The 24,644-nt window shown below is 45.3% G+C and overlaps 2 protein-coding genes across 2 annotated transcripts in view; one reads left to right on the forward strand and one right to left on the reverse strand.

Annotated features, from left to right (window-relative positions):
* LOC134350037 (uncharacterized) overlaps nucleotides 1-2,908 on the forward strand; it is a 61,769-nt gene extending 58,861 nt beyond the window's left edge. Inside the window, exon 7 of the mRNA XM_063054946.1 lies at nucleotides 985-2,908. Within this exon, the coding sequence (XP_062911016.1) occupies nucleotides 985-1,101 (117 nt within the window). The 3' untranslated portion in view covers nucleotides 1,102-2,908. The remainder of the gene's footprint in view (nucleotides 1-984) is intronic.
* Nucleotides 1-24,644, reverse strand: part of LOC134350038 (uncharacterized) — a 323,883-nt gene that overhangs the window by 218,638 nt on the left and 80,601 nt on the right. The window lies entirely within an intron of this gene.

The following is a 24,644-nucleotide window of genomic DNA, read 5'->3' on the forward strand; positions in this document are numbered from 1 at the left end:
TCAAACACTCACTGTCCTGACCAATGAAGGTGGGTGTGCCAAAGCCTTCTTCACCACCGTATCTACCCGAGTCACCGTCATATCTACCCGAGTCACCACCTTCGGGGATTGGTGTACTTGTACCCCTAGGTCTTTCTGTTCTACAACACACCCTGCAATTTTGGAGTCAGATACAGTCTGTACGTTTTAGAGACATTTAAACAGGCACTCAAATAGATAAGGCAGAGAGAGATATGGAACAAATGGGGACAAATGTAATTCAGTCAATGGGGAAAAGATCAGCACGGCCGTATTTCCCTGCTGTACAACTCAATGACTGTACGAGATGAAAGGGAGGTGTTGGATTCCAATGCTTTAATCCAAAGTTCCTTTGGAAATCAGGAAAGAGGCCAAAACCTGTTGCTTCGAGATTGTTTTATTAAGCCCTAATAGAACAAGGAGAATTGGAAGTGAATTGCAAAATAATCTGCCCATCACCTACACCTTCTCCCTCTGGTTCCCCAGCCTTTATTCAGTCTACTGTCCTTTCCTATCAGATTCCTTCTTCAGTCCCTTGCCCCTTCCACCTATCACTTCCCAGCTTCTCACATCATCCCTTAAACCCCACCTCCACCTCTCTCACCCTCCCCTCTTACCTGGACTCACCTGTCACCTGCCATCTTGTGATCCTCCATCTCCCTTCTACCCTTTTTATTCTGGCTTCTGCCCTCTTTTTTCCCCAGCCCCGATGAAGAGTTTATGAGCTAAAACATTGGCTGTTTATTCCTCTCCATAGATGCTGCCTGAACTAATGAATTCCTCCAGGATTGTGTGTGTGTGTTGCTTCAAACTAATCGCATCGTCAGTATCTCTGGTGTCTAAGATCCCAGAGACTGTGTGTTTAGCAGCCAAATGTATCAATGTCCCGTAGGGATGGGTCAGATATAAACCAGGGGGTAAGTGGTTTGTTTCAGTACTGTAAACGTCTGTGTTTTTCTGTTCCAGTCAGAGGAATCAGAGATGTGTTATGCTGATATCCACTTCCGACAGAAGAAGACAGCTCCAAAAATTAAAGTCACTGAGGAAACAACTGAATATGCCGTCATCAAACGTGACCAGTGACCAAAAATAATTCTTCATCAGCTGCAGGTTATTAAAGTGTGTGCTTCTTGCTGCTAAAAATCAGCACACAGGACTCCAGAACGTCACATCTCGCAACTTCCACCAACTACAACATGATCTTACACTCACCACATCCTCCCCTCCCCGCCCCTTTCTGCTTTCCACAGTGATCACTCTGTCTACAATTTCCTGGTCTGCCATCTCTCCCCACCCATTTCTTCCCATCTCCAGGGGCTTCCCCTGCAACTGTAGGAGATCAAACCCATCACAAATTCACAGTCAAACAGCAAGGAAACAGGCCATTTTAAATAACATTAATGTATCTGCCTCAACCACTCGCCCTGGCAGTTCATTTCATATACTGACCACTCTCCGGATAGAAACACTGCCCCTCAGGTTCCTATTAAACTTCTCCCCTCTCACCTTAAACCTGTACTCTCTAGTTCTGGGAAAAGTACTCTACACATTGAGTATCTCTTCCCCTTGTGATTTTATACACCCCTCAATCTCCTACACTGCAATGAATAAAGCCCCAACCTGCTCAACCACTCTCCATAACTCAGTCCCCTGAGTCCTGACAATATCCTCCATCTGCTCTTTTCCAATGAGCAACAACAAAACTAAAGACCAAACTCCAAATGTGGCTTCACTTCCACGTCCACCCTCAGCACCATCCAGGGCCTGAAGCAGCCCTTCCCTTATGAGGTGGGCATTATTGCATCTCCTCCAGCATTAGCGGTTGCACCTGGGCCTCCTCTACCTCAGTGAGAACAGGTACAGACGGGGTAATCGCTTTGTTCAACACCAACATTCCTTCCTCCAGAAATGACCCATTTATGTCCTTCTCCACTACCTGACAATCCTTTAAAATTGTGCAGTATCTGTGCTTATTGAATGGCTTCTGAAACTCCAAATACAATGAATAGACTGGATCAGATTTACCCTGCTTCCTACATCCATAAAGGATGGACTGAAACATTTTCTAAATGTCCTGATCCGACTTGGGAAGATGGAGCCCCCATCCGTTGATCTGGGTCGACCATGGATGTTGCATTCCAGCTGTCTACGTTGGATACACACGCCAGTCAGAAAGCCACGACAGTATGATATGGAGAGTAAGTTGTTGCCTGGGCAGCGGGTTCCCCCTCTCCACACAGCACATAAATCCAAATGAACAGCAGAGACCGATACCGTTCAGCACCAGTGGTGTCGCAGGAGTTGCCTGTCAGCATTGAGCTCAATGTAGTGGCCTTAAAAACTCCAGATCTGGATTTTCCTCAGGGTTACTCCCGATGATTTCCCCATGAGTGGGTACAGTTGTGAGGCAGCAGAGGTTTGAGATCAGAGTTTTCCTTCTCTATGAACTGCCAACTTCAGCTGACAAGCCCCATCTCCTGAAGCGATTGGTTTTAAGACAGCAGTAAACTGCCCTTACCCCTTCTCCTGTCAGTAGAAATGGTTTCACTGGATTCAGTAGCTAAGCTGACACGAGGAAATCTGCAGATGCTGGAATTTCAAGCAACACACATCAAAGTTGCTGGTGATCGCAGTAGGCCAGGCAGCATCTCTAGGAAGAGGTACAGTCGACGTTTCGGGCTGAGACCCTTCGTCAGGACTAACTGAAGGAAGAGCTAGTAAGAGATTTGAAAGTGGGAGGGGGAGGGGGAGATCCAAAATGATAGGAGAAGACAGGAGGGGGAGCGATGGAGCCAAGAGCTGGACAGGTGATTGGCAAAAGGGATATGAGGGGATCATGGGACAGGAGGCCCAGGGAGAAGGAAAAGGGGGAGGGGGAAGCCCAGAGGATGGGCAAGGGGTATAGTGAGAGGGACAGAGGGAGAAAAAGGAGAGAGAGAAAAAAATAATTTGGGTAAATAAATAAATAATGGATGGGGTACGAGGGGGAGGTGGGGCATTAGCGGAAGTTAGAGAAGTAGATGTTCATGCCATCAGGTTGGAGGCTACCCAGACGGAATATAAGGTGTTGTTCCTCCAACCTGAGTGTGGCTTCATCTTTACAGTAGAGGAGGCCGTGGATAGACATGTCAGAATGGGAATGGGACGTGGAATTAAAATGTGTGGCCACTGGGAGATTCTGCTTACTCTGGCAGAGCGTAGGTGTTCAGCGAAATGATCTCCCAGTCTGCGTCGGGTCTCGCCAATTTCCCCCGGGTTTAACCAATTTCCCCGGGATCAATAAAGTATGACTATGACTATGACTATATATAGAAGGCCACATTGGGAGCATCGGACACAGTATATCACCCCAGCCGACTCACTGGTGAAGTGTCGCCTCATCTGGAAGGACTGTCTGGGGCCCTTAATGGTGGATTAAATACAGATAACCCCCATCTTACAGGGAAATGGGGATGTTTGGAAAGGCAGCATTTGTTGAAGACAGAACATATTGCAATTCCATGTAACGTGAAACCTTGTCAATTGCCGATCCTATGAGAAAGTGGGTGAGGCTTCAGCTCAATTAGTGCTGTAATATGACTCATGTTCAGGCAGGTGGGGCTTGTCAGCCTTGGACAGCAGCCCGCCTGGGCGAAGCAAACCTCTGATTTCACTGGACAACAAAGATTTTGCTTCCTGAATACCTTTAGGTGTATCTTATGAATTTTGGGCTACTGATCATGAAAATCACCATGAAATTCACCATGAAATTTGCCTATCACACACCATTTTTTGAAATCGCTTATGTTTATTATTTCAATTTATAATTCAAGTCAATTAAAATGTTGCCTACAATGTAAACTGGAAAGTTTCCCATCTTTCCTAGGCATGTTTAGACAGCGCAGCTGCTGCATGGCAGGACAGGTTTTAGTCATAATTATTGGGTTCAGGACCAAGGATGGAACTGACCATCACCAGGCACAACAATTTCTATGAAGGATTTTGATATTTGAGACAGATACTTTCCAGAATAACTGATGCCAAGATTAAGGAAAGCATTTTGTTGGTCCACAAATCAAACAGGTCATCAATGACAGGCAGTTTGAAAAATCTCTGGTGGGACCGGAGAAAATCACATGGAAGGCATTCAAGGAAGTTGTTGAAATTTTTCTAGGCATCTACAGAGCACCAAACTACATGTAGCTGGTTGAAAGCATGCTTCAAGCATATAAAACCATGAAATGCAACATGTCACTACAGATTCATTTTCTGCATTCCCATTTAGACTTCTTCCCTGCAAATCTTGGTGCTGTTAGTGACGAGCATGGTGAAAGGTTTCACCAGGATATTGCGGTCATGGAGAAAAGATACCAGGGCAACTGGAATCCATCAATGCTGGCGATTTATTGTTGGACACTTAAGTGAGAAGCCTCAGACACTGATTACAAATGAAAATCATTAACAAAATATTTTAACTTAGTTGAACTATTGCAAAGCATCAGCACCATTGTGCAATTAAACACATTATATTCAATAAAAGTAAATTTGTTGTTTCTCCAAATTCCTACGTGATACAAGTAGTCTGAAATTATGTTTGTGTTCATCTTGAAGCAGTCTATCATAAACAAAAAAAATTTCTGAGGAAGCAACACTTTTGAAAAAAAATTGTTGTCCAGTGTTTTAAACCTCTGCTGCCTTGTGGCCACAGCCACCCATGGGAAAGTCTTTGGGAGTAAACCCTGCGAAAGAAATCTGGAACTGGAGTCCCTAAGCCAGTTTGATGTTGTCTACAACTTCACTCTGGCAACCTCTGCAACGACACTGGTACCAAGCTGTATCGGTGCTTACCCTTCCCTTGGACGACATCAGTGATGTGGAGAGGGGGAACCCGCTGCACGGGCAACAGCCGGTTCTTGAAATCTTCCCACCCAGGCTTGTCCCCTGGAGAGGACACAGTCCACCAGAGGGGCAAACCCATGATCCCCTGGGATCGACGCTGCCTACTAATGAGGCATGTTTCCTGCTTGTAGAAAAAGAGTTTACTTCCTCAATTTGTATTGTGTAAAAATTGCAAATTATTAATTTTGACAAGAAAAGCAGTGTGCAGCTTGCTTGCAAGTATTCATATTACTGTCAAAGTATCTTAACTTGATAAAATAAAATTCTGTGTGTATTTATTAATGAAACAATGGGATTTTGATACTGGAATGCTAAGTTGTGCAACTCTACCATTTACAGTCAATAGCAGGACCCCAGGGAGTCATAGAACACTCTGGCCCTTCAGCCCATCTAGTCCATGATGAACTGCTATTCTGCCTAGGCTCGGTGACCCTCCATTCCCCAGCTGATGGCCAATCGGATTTCTGGCGATCACGTTATAGGAAGGAAGTGGAGGTTTGGAAAGGGGGGAGAAGCAGTTCAGCAGAATGTGTGCAGATGAGAGTTGTTCAGTTTGGTATCATTGTGAACAGCATGGCTTGTCCCTGTGCTGTATTCATCGGTGTTCAATTGTCTGTGAAAAGGTATGTGGTGACTAGAACTCTCGGGTTTCTGCAATCATTCTAATGACTCAGATCTATTGGGGTTGAATACAAGAGTAAACCTAAAGGGAACATACTAATACAAGGTTTCACACCCAGCTTTTACCTGAAAGAATAGTCAGCAAAGTACAATGTAGAGTTTATACAGTTGAAAGCAAGAGGAAATTGCAAAAGGGAACAGGAAAAAAGTGGAATGACAAACACACTTTAGAGAGATGCTCTTGAGATTGTGAGGTGACGGGGTGATGGGGATAGCAGACTCTACCATGACGGCTATGATGGTCTGAATGCCCTCCTCCGCCACACTCTCGTCACTGACTGGGCCCAGGTGGCCTTCCATGACGGGACAATGTGACTGTCATCGACACACCCATATTGACCTATTTTAGACCTTAAGACATAGGAGCGGAGCTAAGCCATTCAGCCCATCGAGTCCGTTCCACCATTTCATCATAGCTGATCCCAGATCCCATTCAACCCCATTCACCTGCCCTGTACCCATATCCTTTGATGTTCCAACTAATCATGAATCTATCAATTTTTGCTTTAAATATACCCATGGACTTGGCCTCCACCACAGTCTGTGGCAGAGCATTCCACAGTTTCACTACTCTTTGGCTAAAAAAAATCGTATTTACTTCTGTTTTCAGAAGTCTCAGAGTGATCAGCAGCACTGGGGCTCCACACGGGACTGTCTTGTCTCCCTTTCTCTTCACCATTTACACCTCAGACTTCAACTACTGCACAGAGTCTTGTCATCTTCAGAAGTTTTCTGATGACCCTGCCAAAGTTGGATGCATCAGCAAGGGAGATGAGACTGAGTACAGGGCTACGGTAGGAAACTTTTTCACATGGTGTGAGCAGAATTAACTGCAGCTTAATGTGAAAAAGACTAAGGAGCTGGTGGTAGACCTGAGGAGAGCTAAGGTACTGGTGACCCCCTGTTTCCATCCAGGGGGTCAGTGTGGACATGGTGGAGGATTACAAATACCTGGGGATACAAATTGACAATAAACTGGACTGGTCAAAGAACACTGAGGCTGTCTACAAGAAGGGTCAGAGCCATCTCTATTTCCTGAGGAGACTGAGGTCCTTTAACATCTGCCGGACGATGCTGAGGATGTTCTACGAGTCTGTGGTGGCCAATGCTATCATGTTTGCTGTTGTGTGCTGGGGCAGCAGGCTGAGGGTGGCAGACACCAACAGAATCAACAAAATCATTCGTAAGGCCAGTGATGTTGTGGGGATGGAACTGGACTCTCTGATGGTGGTGTCTGAAAAGAGGATGCTGTCCAAGTTGCATGCCATCTTGGACAATGTCTCCTATCCACTACATAATGTACTGGGTGGGCACAGGAGTACATTCAGCCAGAGACTCATTCCACCGAGATGCAACACTCAGCATCATAGGAAGTCATTCCTGCCTGTGGCCATCAAACTTTACAACTCCTCCCTTGGAGGGTCAGACACCCTGAGCCAATAGGCTGGTCCTGGACTTATTTCCTGGCATAATTTACATATTACTATTTAATTATTTATGATTTCATATTGCTATATTTATACTCTATTCTTGGTTGGTACAACTGTAACGAAAACCAATTTCCCTCGGGATCAATAAAGTATGACTATGACTATGTTTTAAAAAGTCGCCCCTCAGTTTTGAGGCTCTGTCCTCTAGTTCTGAATACTGCCGTCATAGCAAACATCTTCTCTACCCAATCTAGTCCTTTAAACATTCAGTAGGTTTCAATGAGATCCCCATATATTCCTCTAAATTTAGATTATGATGACATGCAGTCCTCTTTTGTCGTCATTTAGTAATGCATGCATTAAGAAATGATACAATATTCCTCTGGTGTGATATCACAAAAACACAGGACAGACCAAGACTGAAAAACTAACAAAACCACATAATTATAACATATAGTTACAACAGTGCAACAATACCATAACTTGAAGGACAGTCCATGTTACAGTAAAAAAGTTCAAAGTTTCTCGAAAGTCCCACACCTCAGGCAGACGGGGGAAGGAAGAAAACTCTCCCTGCCATACCCGACCACAGTCTGACTCAGTCGTCCGAAAACTTCGAGCCTCCAATCAGCCCCCGACACCAAGTACTGAGCACCATCTCTATCCGAACGATTCAACCTCAGCCTCGGTCGCCAACAGCAGGCAAAGCCAGGGATTTTGGGGCCTCCCCTCCGGAAGATTCTCGATCGCGCAGTAACAGCGGCAGCGAACCGGCGTTTCAGAAATTTCTCCAGATGTTCCTCTGTGCTTTCACGTCCATCTCCATCAAATCAGAATTGTCCACGGCCTCTATTTAACAGAAACAATATCATTTCACCGGAGAGCTACATGCGCTGTGGCACGCTGCCTTCTCCTCCCGCCTGTGAGAATTCCGGAGAGTACAGGCCCAAAGCTGCCAAACGTTCCTGTTAATTTAACCACTTCATTCCCAGAATCATTCTTGTGAAGCTCCTCTGGACTCTCTCCAATGACAATACATTCTTTCCAAGGTAAAGTGTCCAAAACTGTTACCAATTCTTACCAACATAGCCAGATCACCACCTTTGTGCGCTACAAAGTACATCCTTTGATCTTAAACTCCCAACTATGGCCTTATTTCAGACATGACTCAGTTATGCCCAGAATCTCATACACACTAATCTTTATTTGTGCCACAAGTTTATCCATTGATTCCAAATGCTACCCTTATTTAAATACAACATCTTCAGTATTTCTTCACCCTTCACCAAAATTCTTCATCCTTTTGAATTTTGCCTCTGAGGTACAACTTAACTCTTTACTCAGTCTGCAGTTGTACCCAGTCATTGGTCTGTCCTTCCTTACATTCATATTACATATTACATCATCTACTTGTGAACCTGCTGGCTCATCCTCAGCTCTATCATACTGGTTCCTACCCCCCTGCCATATTAGTTTAAACCACCTCCAACAGCTCTTGAGGACTTGCTGACAAGAATACTGGCACAGGTCACACCTACCCCAGAAGATCTCCCAATAATCCAGAAATCTGAATCACTGTCCCCTGCCCCAATTCTTCAGCCACACATTTATCTACCAATTCATTCTATTCCTATCATCACTGTTGCATGGCACAGGCAGTAATCCTGAGATTACTACCCTTGAGTTCCTGCTTCTCATCTTCCTTCCCAACTCCCCATATTCTTTTTTCAGGACCTTCTCCCTTTTTCTACCCATGTCATTGGTACCAATATGTATCAGGACTTCTGGCTGTTTACCCTCCCTTTTCAGGATATTGTGGACACGTTCAGAAACATCGTGGACCCTGGCACCTGGGAGGCAAACTACCATCTGCATTTCCTCTTCATGTCTGCAGAATCACCTATCTGCCCCCTTAATGATAGAGTCCCCTATTACTCTTGCCATCCCCTTCAGTTCCTACCCTTATTAACCACTGGGCTCGACTCAGTACCAGGGGCATGGCCACTGTTGCTTCCACAGGTAGGTCATTCCCCCTAATCGTTCTCAAGTTGGAGTACTTATTGTTGAGGTGGATGAGCAGAGGGATCCCCTCCACTATCTGACATTCTCCCTTCCTTCTCTGATGGTCACCCATTTATCAGCCTTCTGTAGCCTTGGGGTGACTCCCTCCCTGTATCTCCTGTCTATCACTGCTTCACTTTCCCTAACAAGCCGAAGGTCATGGAGCTGCAGCTCCAGTTCCCCAACACGGTCTCTCAGGAGCTGCATCTCAATGCACCCGGTGCAGATGTAGCCATCGGGGAGGCTGGAAATCCCACATCTGACACCCAGAACGGAACACTGGCTCTGCAGACAAATCTCCTATTCTCTCGAGTTAAATAAGAAAAAATAAATAATAAATAAGGAACGAACTTACCTGCCTACCTTATTTCATAAACTGTGCGCTTTCAAATACAACACTTTCAGTCCTGTGTTCACCCTTTTCGATTTTGTCCACCTTTTACATTGAACTCATCCTGTTGACTGCAATTTTGCTCTATCATCAGCCTCTCCTCACTACACCTCACCTCTGTTTGTAAACCAATTACCTCATCTTCAGCGCTATTATCCCCCTTTCCTACGGTACTTGCATTGAAATATAGGATACTCAGGACAGTAATCACACCATGCTCTATCCTTCAATTCCTAACTTTGTCTGAGGTCTTACCAACACTGGCCTCCACAACTTCTCCGCAAACTATTCTGGCGCTCTGGATTCCATCTCCCTACAACTCTAGTTTAAACACCACTGTGCAGCATTAACAAACCCTCCCGCGAGGATATTAGACCCCCTCCAGTTCAGGTGCAAAACGTCCCTTCTGTACAGGTTCCACTTTCCCTGGAAGAGAGTCCAATGATCCAAAAATCTTACACCCTCCCTTCTACAACAACTCTGTAGACACATGTTAAACTATATAATCTTCCTAGTTCTGGCCTCATTAGCACGTGGCAAGGAGAGCAATCCCGAGATAATAACCTGGATGTCCTGCCCTTTAATTCAGCACCCAGCTCCCTGAACTCCCTCGGCAGAACCTTGTCACTCATGCTATCCATGTACGTGGTACCTACATGGGACACAACTTCTGGCTGTTCACCCTCCACTTACGAATGCTGAGGACCCAGTCCAAGATACCCTGGACTCTGGCACGCAGGGGGCAACATACCATCCGAAAATCTCATTCTCACCCACAGAACCTCCTGTCCGTTCCCCTAACTAACGAATCCTCTATCACCAAAGTGTGCATTTTCTCCCCATTTCCCTTCAGAGTCCCAGAGGCAGACTCAGTGCCAGACCCAACCACTGTGACTTTCCTCTGTTAGGTCAACTGCCCCCACCCCACTGTCCTGCCTCCAACCTTATCCAAAGTGATATCCCCGCTGTTGAGGGGGATGGCCACGGGGTTACTCTGCACTGGCTCCTTGACCCCTTTCTCCTTGCTGACTGTCACTCAGTTTCCTGTGTCTTGCACCTTGGGTGCAACTACCTCTCTAAATGTCCTGTCTGTCACCCCCTCAGTCTCCCAAATTATCCGGAGTTCATCCAGTTCTAGTTCCAGCTCCAACCACTTAACCTGGTTTGTTAGAAGTGCAGTTTGATGCACTGGAGATCTCCCTGCCTTCCCACATCCCACAAGAGGAGCATTCAGCTATCCTGCCTGGAGTCTGTATTGTCCTATCTCAGCAGATGTAAAGAAGGGAAAGAAAAACAAATTAACCTAGAATTTTTCTTCCCTTTGCTTTCTCTGACTGTAGCCTCTCTGAGTGAAATCTCAAAGAGTTAAAGCCTCAAGATGACCACTTAGGCGATTGCTATATGCTTGCCCCTGCTTTCTAATCAATCACAAATGATGTTTGTTTGCTGGTCAAAGCTCTTTTTCACTGTAACATCCCACTGCTGCCTTTTGTACTCGGGCAATGGACCTGACTGAATTTCCCTCCTCTCAAAACTTCCAATGTCCAGATTTACCACTGGTCAAAACTCTTTCACACACGATACACACAGGTATCATCAGCTTCTGTACTGTACAGTATTGTGACTGCACATTCCTGACCTCATGAGCTTATGATAGACCAGTTTCGCCCTTTCATTAAGCCACTCTGCTTTTAATGAAATAATAATCTTATTACGCTTCCCACCCTGTGCTTCTTTGGAATTCAACATAGTGAATCAATCATTTCTTCCATAAAAACAGCATTAATCAGCCAGTTCTAAAATCTGCAGACAAATCATCACAAAATCCATTTTGTCCACACTGTCCCCGTCAGAAACCAGAAAAGGAAATGTGATCACATGTGATCCTCAAATGTATTTAACATGCCGGCGAGGTAGAGGGTGACAACCTTTTGTGTGCAGTTTAAATTCCTTTATGTACCAGTAACAAACGATGTGCACACATACACACACACACACCAAAGAGGCTGTGTCCTCAATTGTCTGCAGGTTCCTGCAGCCCTCTCTTCCCACAGCTCAGTAAAAGTGCAGTTGCTGCAGATGGGAATTTGTGTCATAGAGTCATGAAACAGGCCCTTTGGCCCAGCTACTCTGTGCTGACCTGGTCTTCTGCCTAATCCCATCTACCTGCACCCAGACCACAGCCCTCCAAACCCTCCCATCCATGTACCTAGAACATAGAACATAGTGTGGCTTGGGATCTACTGTTGCTTCGAGGTAGGAAACGTGACGGCTCTTGAATTGAACTCTTTCTCCAACTTAGTGACCTTCATCAGCAGACTGGCACTGGCAAAGCACACAAGAGTATCTGAGCACATCTGGATGGATCTAATAAATGCTCTGTTCAAACATTCATTCATTTCCCTCTTGACCCTCTCACACGGTAACTGGTGATCACTGTTTGCAAACAGGCAGAGAGCAAAACACATCTCGCAGAGGGAGCTTTACTCACTACCTGACCCATTTGCTTTGAAGTATCAAAATTGAAGTGACAACTGGGGTGTCAACGATGTATCCCACCTCTGTGGTGCCCGGTATTGACCAAAGGACTGAGGCACGAGGGTTGGTGACCCACTGGGTACACGAATATGCAAGACCGTAGATTGAGACAGCGTGTGCAGGCTTACACGTCAGCAGGTCCAGAGTTCAAGGCTTACTGTGTGGGGTCTTCATCCAGGGTCGTCTGTCATCATCATTGCCACGTCCTGCGGTCAATACTGAAGATCAAAGCTCTATAAGTCTATGACTAATGATCCATAATTCTGACCCCCACCCACTGCACCAGTTCCTCAGCCACGGATTCATCTGCCAAATCATCCCATTCTTACCCTCGCTGGCAGACGTCACAGACAGCAATCCGGAAAACGTTACCCCAGAGCTCCTTCTTTTCAGCTTTCTACCTAGCTCCGTAAATTCTGTCCTCTGGACCTCCCCTCTCTTCTTTCCTATGTCATTGGTACTAATATGTCCCAAGACATCTGCTGTTCTCTTTCCCCCCCCACCCCCCACAGTCTTCAGAATGTCGTGGACATCTTCTGAGTCGTACTTGACCCTGGTACCTGGGGCAACATACCATTTGTGTCTCTCTGTCGCATCGACAGACTCTCCCATCTACTCCTCCTTTCACCACTGCATTCCTCCTCAGACCCATCCTCTTCTGAGCCACAGCACCAGACGCAGGGCCAGAGACCCTGTCTCTGCGGCTCACCCCTGGTACGTCATCCCTCCCAACAGTATCCAAAACGGTACACTTGTTATTGAGGGGCACGGCCACAGGGGGATCTGTACCTGCTGCCCATTTCCATTCCCTCTCCTGACAGTCACCCATTCGCCTGCCTCGGGGTGATTCCCTCCCTGTAACTCCGATCTATCATCTCCTCAGTTTCCCCGATGAGCCGAAGGTCATCGAGTCGCAGCTCCAGTTCTTTAACACGTTCTCTGAGGAGCTGCAGCTCGGTGCACCTGGTGCAGATGTGGTTATCCAGGGGTTTTCAGGTACGAGAAGATGGGCTGCTGACCTCCCAGTCTACCTCACAGTGACCCTACTGTCAGTCTGCGCTGCACTCTCTCTGTAGCTGATACACTTTATTCTGCATTCTGTTAATGATATTGTCATGTAATGAAGAGTGTGTAGGTCAGATTTCTCACTGAATCTCCGTCCATGTGACAATCATAAATCGAGTCCAATGTGCTTCCAGTCAGATTTTCATTGCACCTGTACACACAGGTACTCGTGTGTTCAACATTAAACTCAACTTTGACTTTGGCCGTAAAGGGGGAGCTCCTGATGACTGGACAAAACTCTGATTTCTGAACTGGCCAGGATAAAATAGATTCCATACAGGGTTAAGTTCTATCAGACACTCTTGGGCAGGGACAGGACGTATTGGATTATTTAGCTTGTATGCTGTTGCTAGCAAATTATCATCATCATCATCATCATCATGTGCCGTATCGTATGACGTGGGTGATCATTGTCCCGTGACCATGATTACTCTTAGCAATTTTTTCTACAGAATTGGTTTGCCATTGCCTTCTTCTGGGTCATGTCTTTGCAAGATGGGTGACGCCAGCCATGATCAATACTTCTCAGGGATTGTCTGCCTGGCGTCAATGGTCACATAACCAGGACTGGTGATATACACGACTGCTCGTTCAACCATCCACCACCTGCTCCCCTGGCTTCACATGACCCTGATGGGGGAGAGGGGCAAAGCAGGTGCTACACCTTGCCCAAGGGTGACCTGTAGGCTGGTGGAGGGAAGGAATGTCTTTCACCTCCTTTGATGGAGAAGTATCTCCAACACAACACCCAGTACAAAGAGTAGACTGGTAGAATTACAACATTAAAATAACATTTGCACAGGTACATGGAGAGGAATGTTTTAGAGGGATATGGGCCAAATTCAGGTCAGTTGGATTCATGTAGACAGGGGCATCCTGGTCAGCATGGACTAGATGGGCTGAAGGTTCACAGATTTGCTGTATTACTCTGTGAATCTATTTGTTCTGCTGTCAGTGTGATCGGGCTCAGGGAGTCTGAGGATAAGTTGACAATGTGGGTGCTGATGTGTAAAAGTCAAAACTACAATAATACACCAAACAGGAGCAGGTAGTGGAACATCAGCACTAACCACTGGAATGTTTCTACTTGCTGCTCCTTGTCCCAATCGCCAGTGAGACATTTTTTGGGTCTGCGAGCTCCGGAGACAAACGATCGTCGGGACAGAAACGCATCCTGATGATTGGGATAATGGACCCACACCGCTCTCCGGTGGTTGTTGTGCTACATGACAAGCAGCTCCCTTCCGCCACAGCCACACACAAAGTGCGGCAGGAGCTCAGCAGGTCAGGCAGCGTCATGGGGAGAGAAATGGACAGTCGACGTTTTGGGCCAAAACCCTTCGGCAGGACTGGAGAGAAAATGCTGAGCAGTAGATTTGAAAGGTGAGGGAAATGCCAGTTGATAGGTGAAACGTGGTGGGGGAGGGATGAAGCAAAGATCTGGGAAGTTGGTGAAAGAGACAGAAGGTCATGGAAGGGTGGGGGAGGAGCACCAGAGGGAGGTGACCAGTGGACAAGGAGGTAAAATGAGAGAGGGAAAAGGGGATGGGAAATGGTGAGGCATGGAGAGACGTTACTGGAAGTTTGAGAAATTGATGTTCATGCCATCAGGTTGTGGGCCTCCCAAACAGAATATAAGCTGTTGTTCCTCCAGCCTAAGAGTGGCCTTATAACGACAGTGGAGGAGGCCACGGATGGACATATTGGAATGGGAATGGGAAGTGGAATTAAAATGGGTGGCCACTGGGAGATCCCGCTTGTTCTGGCAGACGGAGCGTAGATGCTCGGTGAAGCGGTCTCCCAATCTACGTTGAGATTTCCACTGAGGTTGGGCGAAACTGGAACTAGAGGTCATGGTTTGAGGGTGAAAGGTGAAATGTTAAAGGGGAACATGAGGAAACTTCTTCATTCAGAGGGTGGTGACAGTGTGGAACGAGCTGCCAGTTGAAGTGGTGGATATAGCTTCAATTTCAGAATTGAAGTGAAATTTGGATAGGTACATGGCTGGGAGGACTATGGAGGACTATGGTCCAGAAGCAGGTTGATAGAACTAGTCAGGTTAGTAGTTCAGCACAAACTAGATGGACTGAAGGGTCTGTTTCTGTGCTGTAGTTTTCTATGACTTTGATATCTTTTGGATGAAATAAATTCAAAACACAATGAGAGAGGGAAACCAGCCAACTGGGATAATATGGTGAGTAGGGATGGAGGGACTGAACCCTTATATCAGTATGGATTGATCAGACACTCACTGTGGACATAGAAAATGGCCATTTGGCCCATCGTACTTGTGCTTTCAGGATAGGGGATGGGAAAACAATCTTGTTCTATGTCCTGTAATCACTTAAGTAATCTTGTTCCAGCTAATCTTTAATCTATGTTAGTCAATTTCTATAATGGAGGGATGTCCCTTTAAAACACAGATGAGGAGGGTTTATTATTTAGCCAGAGAGCAGTGTATCTGTGGAATTCATTGCCACAGACTGCCAAGTCATTGAGTATTTCTGAAGCAAAGGTTGATAGGTTCTTGATTAGTCAAGGTATTAAAGATTATGGGGAAAAGGCAGGAGAATGGAATTGAGAGGGATGATAAGTCAGCCATGATGGAACGGCAGAGCAGACTCGATGGGCCAAATGGCCTCATTCTGCTCCTATGTCTGAAAGTATTATGGTCTGATAACAGGAGCACAAGCATTGTCGCAGGAAAGCAACATCATCATCAGGGACCACCGCCTCCCTGCCACCTCACTACCCAGGCCAGGCTCTCTTCTCACTACTGCCTTCAGCAGGAAGGTACAGGAGCCTCAGGACTCACACCACCAGGTTCAGGAGCAGTTATTACCCCTCGACCATCAGGCTGTTCACTCAACTTCACTCACCCCATCATTGAAATGTTCCCACAACCTATGGACTCACTTTCAAGGACCATTCATTGCAGGTTCTTGTTACTTATTGCTTATTTATTTAATATCATTATTACTTATTCTTTCTTTTTGTATTTACGCTGTTCATTGTCTTTTGCACACTAGTTGAATGCCCTAGTTGGTTTGGTCTTTCATTGATTCTATTCTGGTTATCATTCTATTCTGGATTTATGAGTATGCCCACAAGAAAATTAATCTCTGGGTTGGATATGGTGACATATCTGTACTTTGATAATAAGTTTACTGTGAACTCTGAACAAGATATTTTGTATTCTCGGTCCCTGTGAACAAATGTGGGATTTAACAGCTACATGTACAAACAAAACTGTTCTTCCCGATGCTGAATTATTGGATAGTTAAAAGGAAAGCAGACAGATTGTTGAAAGATCAGAGAATTGAGAGCTGTGGACAAAAGGGGAGATAAGGCCTGGGGTAGACCATTCTGGTCATACTGAGGAGTGTGAGGGGTAGTCTGAGGGGCTGAGTGGCCTACCCCTGATCTCCCACAGTCTAATGCACAACCTGGACTGACACTGGGTCCTGCACGTTACCCGAAGGGAAGGGAACGTGTTCAAACAGCACATCAGCTCAGAATCAGAGTAGACTACAGTCCCTCCTGTGTCCCACTTTGAGAGAGGCAAGTGTGTTCCAAATCCTGGTCTTTCAGAGAGACATACATCAGCTCCTTACGTTCCCACCCAGCATGGAACTTCACGCAATGGGTCTCAGCCGAGATCTTGCATTGATTCTTGTCAGGCTGCATCTTAGGACACAAGCTCGGGATCACACAGAGACTCGGAAGGGTTATTTATGAAAGAGACAAAGCAAAAGAGTAGAACTTACAATGTCTTAGATAACTTGGAATAACTCGGCTAGAACTTCACTTGGCAGGGATCAGGATAACAGAGCCAACGAATGGTTAGCACTGTCCCTTGAAATACACTCCAGGGCACGAAAGAATCTGCTCCCTGCTGAATAACAAGTTTACTTTTCTAATCAGAGACAAAAGTCCAAGGATACTTAATTGGATACCCGTAAAGTCTCGGAGAATTAATTGGAACTATTCAAGCACAATAACAACTTAAAGTAAACTAGAGAAGAACTAACAATAGCACAGAACAAACCCAAGGTGCAACAATCATAGTTAACTATTATTATAGTTAATAAAATGCAAGGAATAAAAAAAACAACAGCAGAAACTCTGAGCTCTCTGAGTATTCGACTGATACCTGAGGTTGTGACGGAACTTCTCTTCTCCAGTGGGCGCCTGGAGGTCTTTATTGATGCTTTGCTGCACACTTGAGTGCTCGATGGGGAGGAGCCGATGCTTTTTGCTGGTGGGGGGGGGGGTCGTTGCTTTGCTGATGCTGATGAGTCAGAAGGGGGAGTTGAGGAGGGCTTTGGGATTCTATCATTTAACTATTATTTATTCTTCGGGCCACTCCTGTGTTTTCGTGGATGCTTGCTAAGAAAAAGAATTTCAGGATGTATATTGTTTAAATTTCTCTGACATTAAATGTACATATTGAAATCTATTGAAGTTGTAACTTGCATGTTACCAAATTAATTTTCCTAATGAGCAATACCCAATGTGCAGAGAAAGGGGGAAAAACCACAAACCATGCGAAGAATAGTAGTGAGTCACACCATTCCAAACCAAATTGAGTCCTTACATCTGAACCCCAGAGCACACCAAGGCCTCGGTATCGGTCCATCATATTAACGGCCACAGAGCACGGTAGCTGGGGGTAGTCTTCACAGCCTCAGTGGCACAGAGAGAGGAGCGAATATCATGGGAGAACGAGCAAAATTAGCTCTCAGTTCTGATCCTGACACCCTGTCTTTCCAGTATCTCATTTAAATTGTCCAGATAGTTTATCATACATCACACTCGGACCCAGGACCCAAAGCAGTGAAAGTCTCCAGCCCTAAGCCATGCTGCCCAACGACTTGCTCCGGGCCCAGATTTCACCACCCGGCCCGAAGCCACCCTCCATTTCTCCAAGTCAGCTTGGCCCCCAGAGCAATCCAGTCTCACGCTCAGGCCAGGTGTATGGGCATGGGAGATCTTATGAATCTACTGGTTCATCCAGGGCTTTTGACTTGAGTGTGGATAGTAAGTTCTTGTGGGCATATCATCCACACAGGTTTTAATGAACTCAGTGACTGCTGTGGTGTACTCTTTCAGACTTGAAAATTAATCTCTGAATACAGTCCAGTCCACCAATTCCAAGCATTGCTGTATGCTCCCCTGTCCCTCCCTTGTCCATTGCTTCGCGGTCCTCTCTACTGGTGCTGCAGTCTACAGTCTCTGTCAATACTCAGGGAGTAGAGTTACAGCCAGGTGATCAGACTGAGTATGGGATATCTTACTCTTGATGGTGGTGTAGCAGTGGTCCAGTGTGTTGGTTCCTCTGATACTACAGGTGATTTGTAGATAATAATTATTTAGAGATTTTTTTCAAGCTAAAATCCCCCATGATGAAGGGGAAAGCATCAGGATGTGCTATTTCATGCCTGTTAATCACATTGCACAGTTTGTCTCGAGCCTGGATCTGTGACTCTGAACCCTCCCCCGGAGATTGCACCCATAGGAACCACAACATCCAACACACCAGAGAAATCAACCCAAGTTTGCCCAGCCTGTCCTTGCAGTAAATACATGCTAATCCAGCCAGCATCCTGGTGAACGTGTTCTGCAAACATTCTGTGACAAATCTGTGAACATCACAAACAGCCTGTTCTGGTCAAACAACGTAGGCACCAGGACAACACACACAAAATGCTGGAGGAACTCAGCAGGTCCGACAGCATCTATGGAAATGAATAAGTAATCATTTCAGGCTGAGATGCCTCTTCAGGACCCAGGATCAGGTTACCTGCTTCCTCAGAACACTGAGGAAATTCGGCAGGTTGCCTTGTGAATCTCAGAAATTTTTATCAGTGTAACATAGAAAGTATTTTTGTTTGGATACATCACAGATTGGTACAGTAATTACGCTGTCCAAGGCTGCAAGAAACAGTGGAGTGTTCTGGACACAACTCAACACAAAGTGGAAACCAGACACCTTCCCTACCCTCCTCCGTGAGCAGTCTCCACTTGTTGCTGCCTCAGTAAAACAGCCCGCATAATCAAAGACCCAGCCCCCCCCTGGAAATTCTCGCTTCACTCCTCTCCCATCAACAGAAGATACAAAAACCTGGAAGTACATACAAACAGACTCAACTACAGCTGTCTAATGCTGTTTTTGGACTGCACTGGACAAAAATCAGAGAGATGGCTTTTTAGAGCAGTTTGTCGTTGAGCCTACGAGGGTATCAGCTCTCTTGGATTGGGTGTAAAGTAATTAACCAGAGGTGATTAGGGAGCTTAAGGTAAAGGAACCCTAAGGAACTAGTGATCACATTGTGATTGAGTTCAACTTGAAATTTGATAGGGAGGAAGTAAAGTCTGATGTAGCAGTATTTCAGTGGAGTAAGGAAAATTATAGTGGTATGAGAGATGAGCTGGCCAAACTAAATTTTAAAAACTTACAGAGAGCAACTAAAAAATCATTAGAAGAGAAGAGATGAAATATGAAAGCAAGCTAGCAAATAATATCAAAGTGGATGTTAAAAGCTTTTTCAAGTATGAAAAAAATAAATGAGAGCTGAGTGGGATATAGAACCGTTAGAAAATGATGCAGGAGAAATAATAACAGGGAAGAAGATGGCTGATGAACTAAATGAGTATTTTGCATCAGTTTTCACTGTGGAAGACACTAGCAGTGTGCCAGATATTGTTGTATGTGAAGGAAGAGAAGTGGGTGCAGTTACTATTATGAGAGAGAAGGTTCTCAAAAAGCTGAAAGATCTAAAAGTACCTAACTCACCCAGACCAGATGAACTGCACCCTAGGGTTCTGAAAGAGGTAGTGGTAGAGATTGGGGCTGCATTAGAAATTATCTTTCAAAAGTCATTGGACTCTGGCATGGTGCCAGAGGACTGGAGAAGTGGAAATGTCACTCCACTCTTTCAAATTATAGACCAGTTAGCCTGACCTCAGTGGTTGGGAAGATGTTAGAGTCAATTGTTAAGGACAAGGTGATGGAGTACTTGGTGAAACAGGAAAATCCTGCTTGACGAACATGTTGGAATTCTTTGAGGAGATTACAAGTAGGATAGATAAAGGGGATGCAGTGGATGTTGTATATTTGGACTTTCAGAAGGCCTTTGACAAGGTGCCACACATGAGGCTGCTTACCAAGTTAAGAGCCTGTGGTACTACAGGAAATTTAGTAAGGTGGTTAGGGCATTGGCTGATTGGAAGAAGGCTGCGAGTGGAAATAAAAGGATCCTTGTCTGGTTGGCTACCAGTGACTAGTGGTGTTCCGCAGGGGTCTGTGATGGGACCATTTCTTTTTATGCTGTATGTTAATGATTTAGATGATGAAATAAATGGCTTTGTTGACAAGTTGATATGAAGATTGGTGGAGGGGCAGGTAGTGTTGAGGAAACAGATAGAATGCAGAAGGACTGAGATTAGATTAGGAGAACGGGCAAGAAAGTGGTAAATGAAATATAATGTTGGACAACGCATGGTCATGCATTTTGGTAGTAGAAATAAATGTGTGGACTATTTTCAAAATGGGAAGAAAATCCAAATGTCTGACATGGAAAGGGACTTGGGATTCCTTGTGAGATCACACTAAAGGTTAACTTTCAGGTTGAGTCAGTGGTGAGGAAGGTAAATGCAATGTTAACATTCATTTCAAGAAGACTAGAATAAAACAGCAGGGATGTGATGCTGAGGCTTTATAAGGTGCTGATGAGGCCTCACCTTGAGTAGTCTAAGATTGCTCATCGTAGAAGATATGTGCTGGCATTGGAGAGGGTCCAGAGGCAGTTCACAAGGATGATTCCAGGAATGAAAGGTCTATCATATATGAAACGTTTGATGGCTCTAGGTCTGTAGTCGCTGGGATTTAGAAGGATGAGGGGGGATCTCATTGAAATCTTTTGAATGTTGAAAGGCCTAGACTTAGTAGATGTGGATGTTTCCCATGAAGGGAGAGTCTAGGACAAGAGCACTGTCTCAATATAGAGGGGCATCCATTCAAAACAGAGATGCGGAGACATTTCTTTAGCCAGAGGGTGGTGAAATTGTGGAATTTGTTGCCGCATGCAGCTATGGCGGTCAGGTTGATAGGCTCTGGATTGGACATGACATCAAGGGTTACGCGGAGAAGGCCAGGAAATGGGGTTGAGGAGGAAAAAATTATTAGACATGATTAAATGGTGGAGCAGACGCAACGGGCCAAATACCATAATTCTCCTCCTGTGTCTTATGGGTCTTATGGTCTAAAATATAGGTGGGCTGATGAGGGAGTATGCAGATGACATAGAATTTGATGGAGTTCTGGAATTTGAGGAAGATTGTCAGAGATTTCACTGGGATTTAGATCTGTTGTGTATGTGGGCAGAGAAGTGACAGATGGAGTAAGCTGTTACACGTGGGAAGGACAAATTTATGAGGTAAATACAGTAATACAGTAAATGGCAGGTTCTATAAGAGCATTGAGAAGATGAACTCATGACCTGACAATACAACTCATTATATTCTTTGCACTTTATTGTCTGTCTACACCTCACCATCTCCGGACATGTAACACTCTGCAGGTTGTTTTCCCTTGTACTACCTCAACGTACTGAAAAGATGAAATGATCAGCACAGTTGCCATGGTAAACCACGTCTCTCACTGTAACTCAGTTTATGTGACAGCAATGAACCAATTTGCTTGAATCTAGAGATTAGCTTTGTTTGTCATATGTACATCAAAATATCGAAACATACAGTGAAATACGTTGTTTGTGTCAATGACCAACACAGTCCGTGTCACAAGGGGGGCGCTGGGAACGGACCCAACTGCAAGACACAGACACTGAAGTACAAGGAACAGGACTTGACTAGAGTAGGGACGTGACAGGATTCAGACCAGGAGCAGGGACAAGAACGCAGACTTGGGCTAGGGCATGGACAACACAGGGAACCCCGACAAGGACTATGCACTGGCAGCCTGGGCTTGGGCTCCAAGCCAGAGACTGGACAAGGATCCAGAACCTGGGTCTTGCCTCGGGCTCGGGCCCCAGAACCAGGCAAGGACATGACATGACGTGGCTGGGGTCTTGGTCTCAAGTCTTGAGGCTGGGGTATTGGTCTTGTCACGTACCCCGTGACAGGAATAAAGAACCAGCAGAGATGGAAAACACTTTGGAATCCAGTATTGCTATTAACTAATGATATGTATTAGTAACTACGCAATACAGTAATATAACTGTAGATAAATCAAACAGGTTACATATATATGTAAGTAAATCAGTAAATGTGGAAATATATATGAAAGTCAAGCTTCTTCAAGTCTAGGGGTAAATAGATAATCTTACGATAATGGGTAAAGATCAGTTCAGTTCAGTTCGTGGTATTGAGTTGAGTAGTGATGGAGCGAGCGAGAGAGAGAGAGGGAGAGAGATTTGAGTCTTCAGGTGAGCTGACGCCATCGATCTTCTCGTTGTCCTCCGAAATCTCTTTAAAAGTCACCGACTGTGACCACAGCAAAGAGGACCAGTTTCCTGTGGTGGAGCTATCACCCAGGCAAGGGTGGACACATGGACAACTCCCCACCGGTCACTGCCTTTTCTTTTCACTGCAAGAGCCACTGATCGATCTGCCTGATCGATCCTCAATAAACCCACTTTTTCTGTGGGCATAACAAAGCTCATTCAGTGTCCAAAACATGTGTCTGAGGTCTATATCATCTGATCTCCTATTTATCTCACCGTACTGGATACCAGCTGTCATTCAAATACCTTCTCCTTCCCTTCTCTGTGTAAGAAATGTACAAGCAGGCAAATGTCCTTGAAGAAAACATAAACAACCTGTGAGCAGACTTCGCCTCTCTCTCTCTCAAAGCAACATGTCAGTGTTAAATAACTCTCTCTTTTCCAAAGCACAGTTCATAGGGGTAATTCAGGACCCCATCACAATCTCGAGGCTTGAGGCTGGGGTCTTGGTCTTGAAGGCCAGACAAGGACATGACGGGGCAAGGGTACTCGAGGCAACTCCTGGGCAGGACGTGGGACTCCAACCCGACAGAGGCAAGGGACAGGAAAGAACAGAACCAACCACAGGGTAACAGCAATCAGCTTGGCTTACCCGACAGAGGTAAGGGACAGGAAGTGAGCTGTGTCCGGGGCGGCTCCAAGACTCGAGACAGCCGGTAACCTCAGCAGGCTGTGGAACAGCCAAATCCATATCTCAAAGACTGCACTAGCCTTCCACCAGTGGGTTGCTCCAGGGCAAGACTGACGAGGTGCAAGCGAGGGTCAGAGGCGAGGCAAGGCAACAGAAGGAAGGGAAGGGATTCAGACAGGAACAATCCAGCAACCAACCCCTGGTCTCTGGAGGTATTTATGAGTCTGACCAAACTAGAATCATGTGGCTCAATTAGAGTGCTCAACAGAAACGGGGTAAACAGGAAAACCTGGAACAAGGGTCAATGGACCGGACCGTGAACCGGAATGCGGACTTCAGGGACCGGACCATGACAGTCTGAGGATGTGCTGGGGAATCCCACAAGTGTTACCATGCTTCCATCACCAACATAACATGCCCACAACTAAGTACTAACCTGGGTGTCTTCTAGAATGCCTTGGGGTTTTCTTTAACCCTGTTTGCCAAGGACTTGTCACGGACCCTTCTAGGTCTCCTAATTTCATTCTTAAGCTCATTTCCTGCTTGCCTTATAATCTTCTGGATCTCTTTCATTACCTAGTTTTTTCAACCTTTTGTAATATTTTCAATTCTTCCTGACTAGATTTTCAACGGCCTTTGTACACCACGGTTCCTGCACCTTACCATCCTTTCCCTGTCTCATTGGAACATACCTATGCAGAACACCATGCAAATATCCCCTGAACATTTGCCACATTTCTGCTGTACATTTCCTTGAGAACATCTGTTCCCAATTTATGCTTCCAATTCCTGCCTGATAGCTTCATATCCCCCGTACTCCAATTAAACGCTTTCTTCCATTGTGATACATATACATTTGATGTATGCTTCTCCCTCTCAAATTGCAGTATGAATTCAACTATATTATGATCACTGCTCCTAAGTGTTCTTTTACCTTAAGCTTCTCTAATAAAAAACCATCTCAGAGACATTCACCAAATTTCCTCTCTTGTTATCTTATGACAACCAGATTTCCCCAATCCCCTTGCATGTTGAAGACCACCCATTACAATTGTGACATGACCCTTATTACATGCCCTTTCCAGCTCCCGTTGCCATCTCAATCCTACATCTTGGCCACTATTTGGAGGCCTGTATATTATTCCCATAAAGGTTTTTTTTAACCCTTGCAGTTTCTTAACTTAACCCACAATGATTCAGCATTTTCTTGACCCTCTGTCACCTCGTTTCTCGCAAATCTTCCCATTCTCCATCATAATATGCTATCGTCTCTTAATATACTCCTCCCCTAAATTGTCTAGTCTACATTTCTTTGCAAATGTGTTTCATAGACATTCCGCCTATTCTATGTCCATTGTAGCCAAATTTCCATTCTCCACTAACATTGGCATCTGGTGATAACCTCTGGCAACATTCATTTTCTATAG

This window comes from Mobula hypostoma, chromosome 8 (assembly GCF_963921235.1).
Source record: "Mobula hypostoma chromosome 8, sMobHyp1.1, whole genome shotgun sequence".
NCBI lineage: Eukaryota > Metazoa > Chordata > Chondrichthyes > Myliobatiformes > Myliobatidae > Mobula > Mobula hypostoma.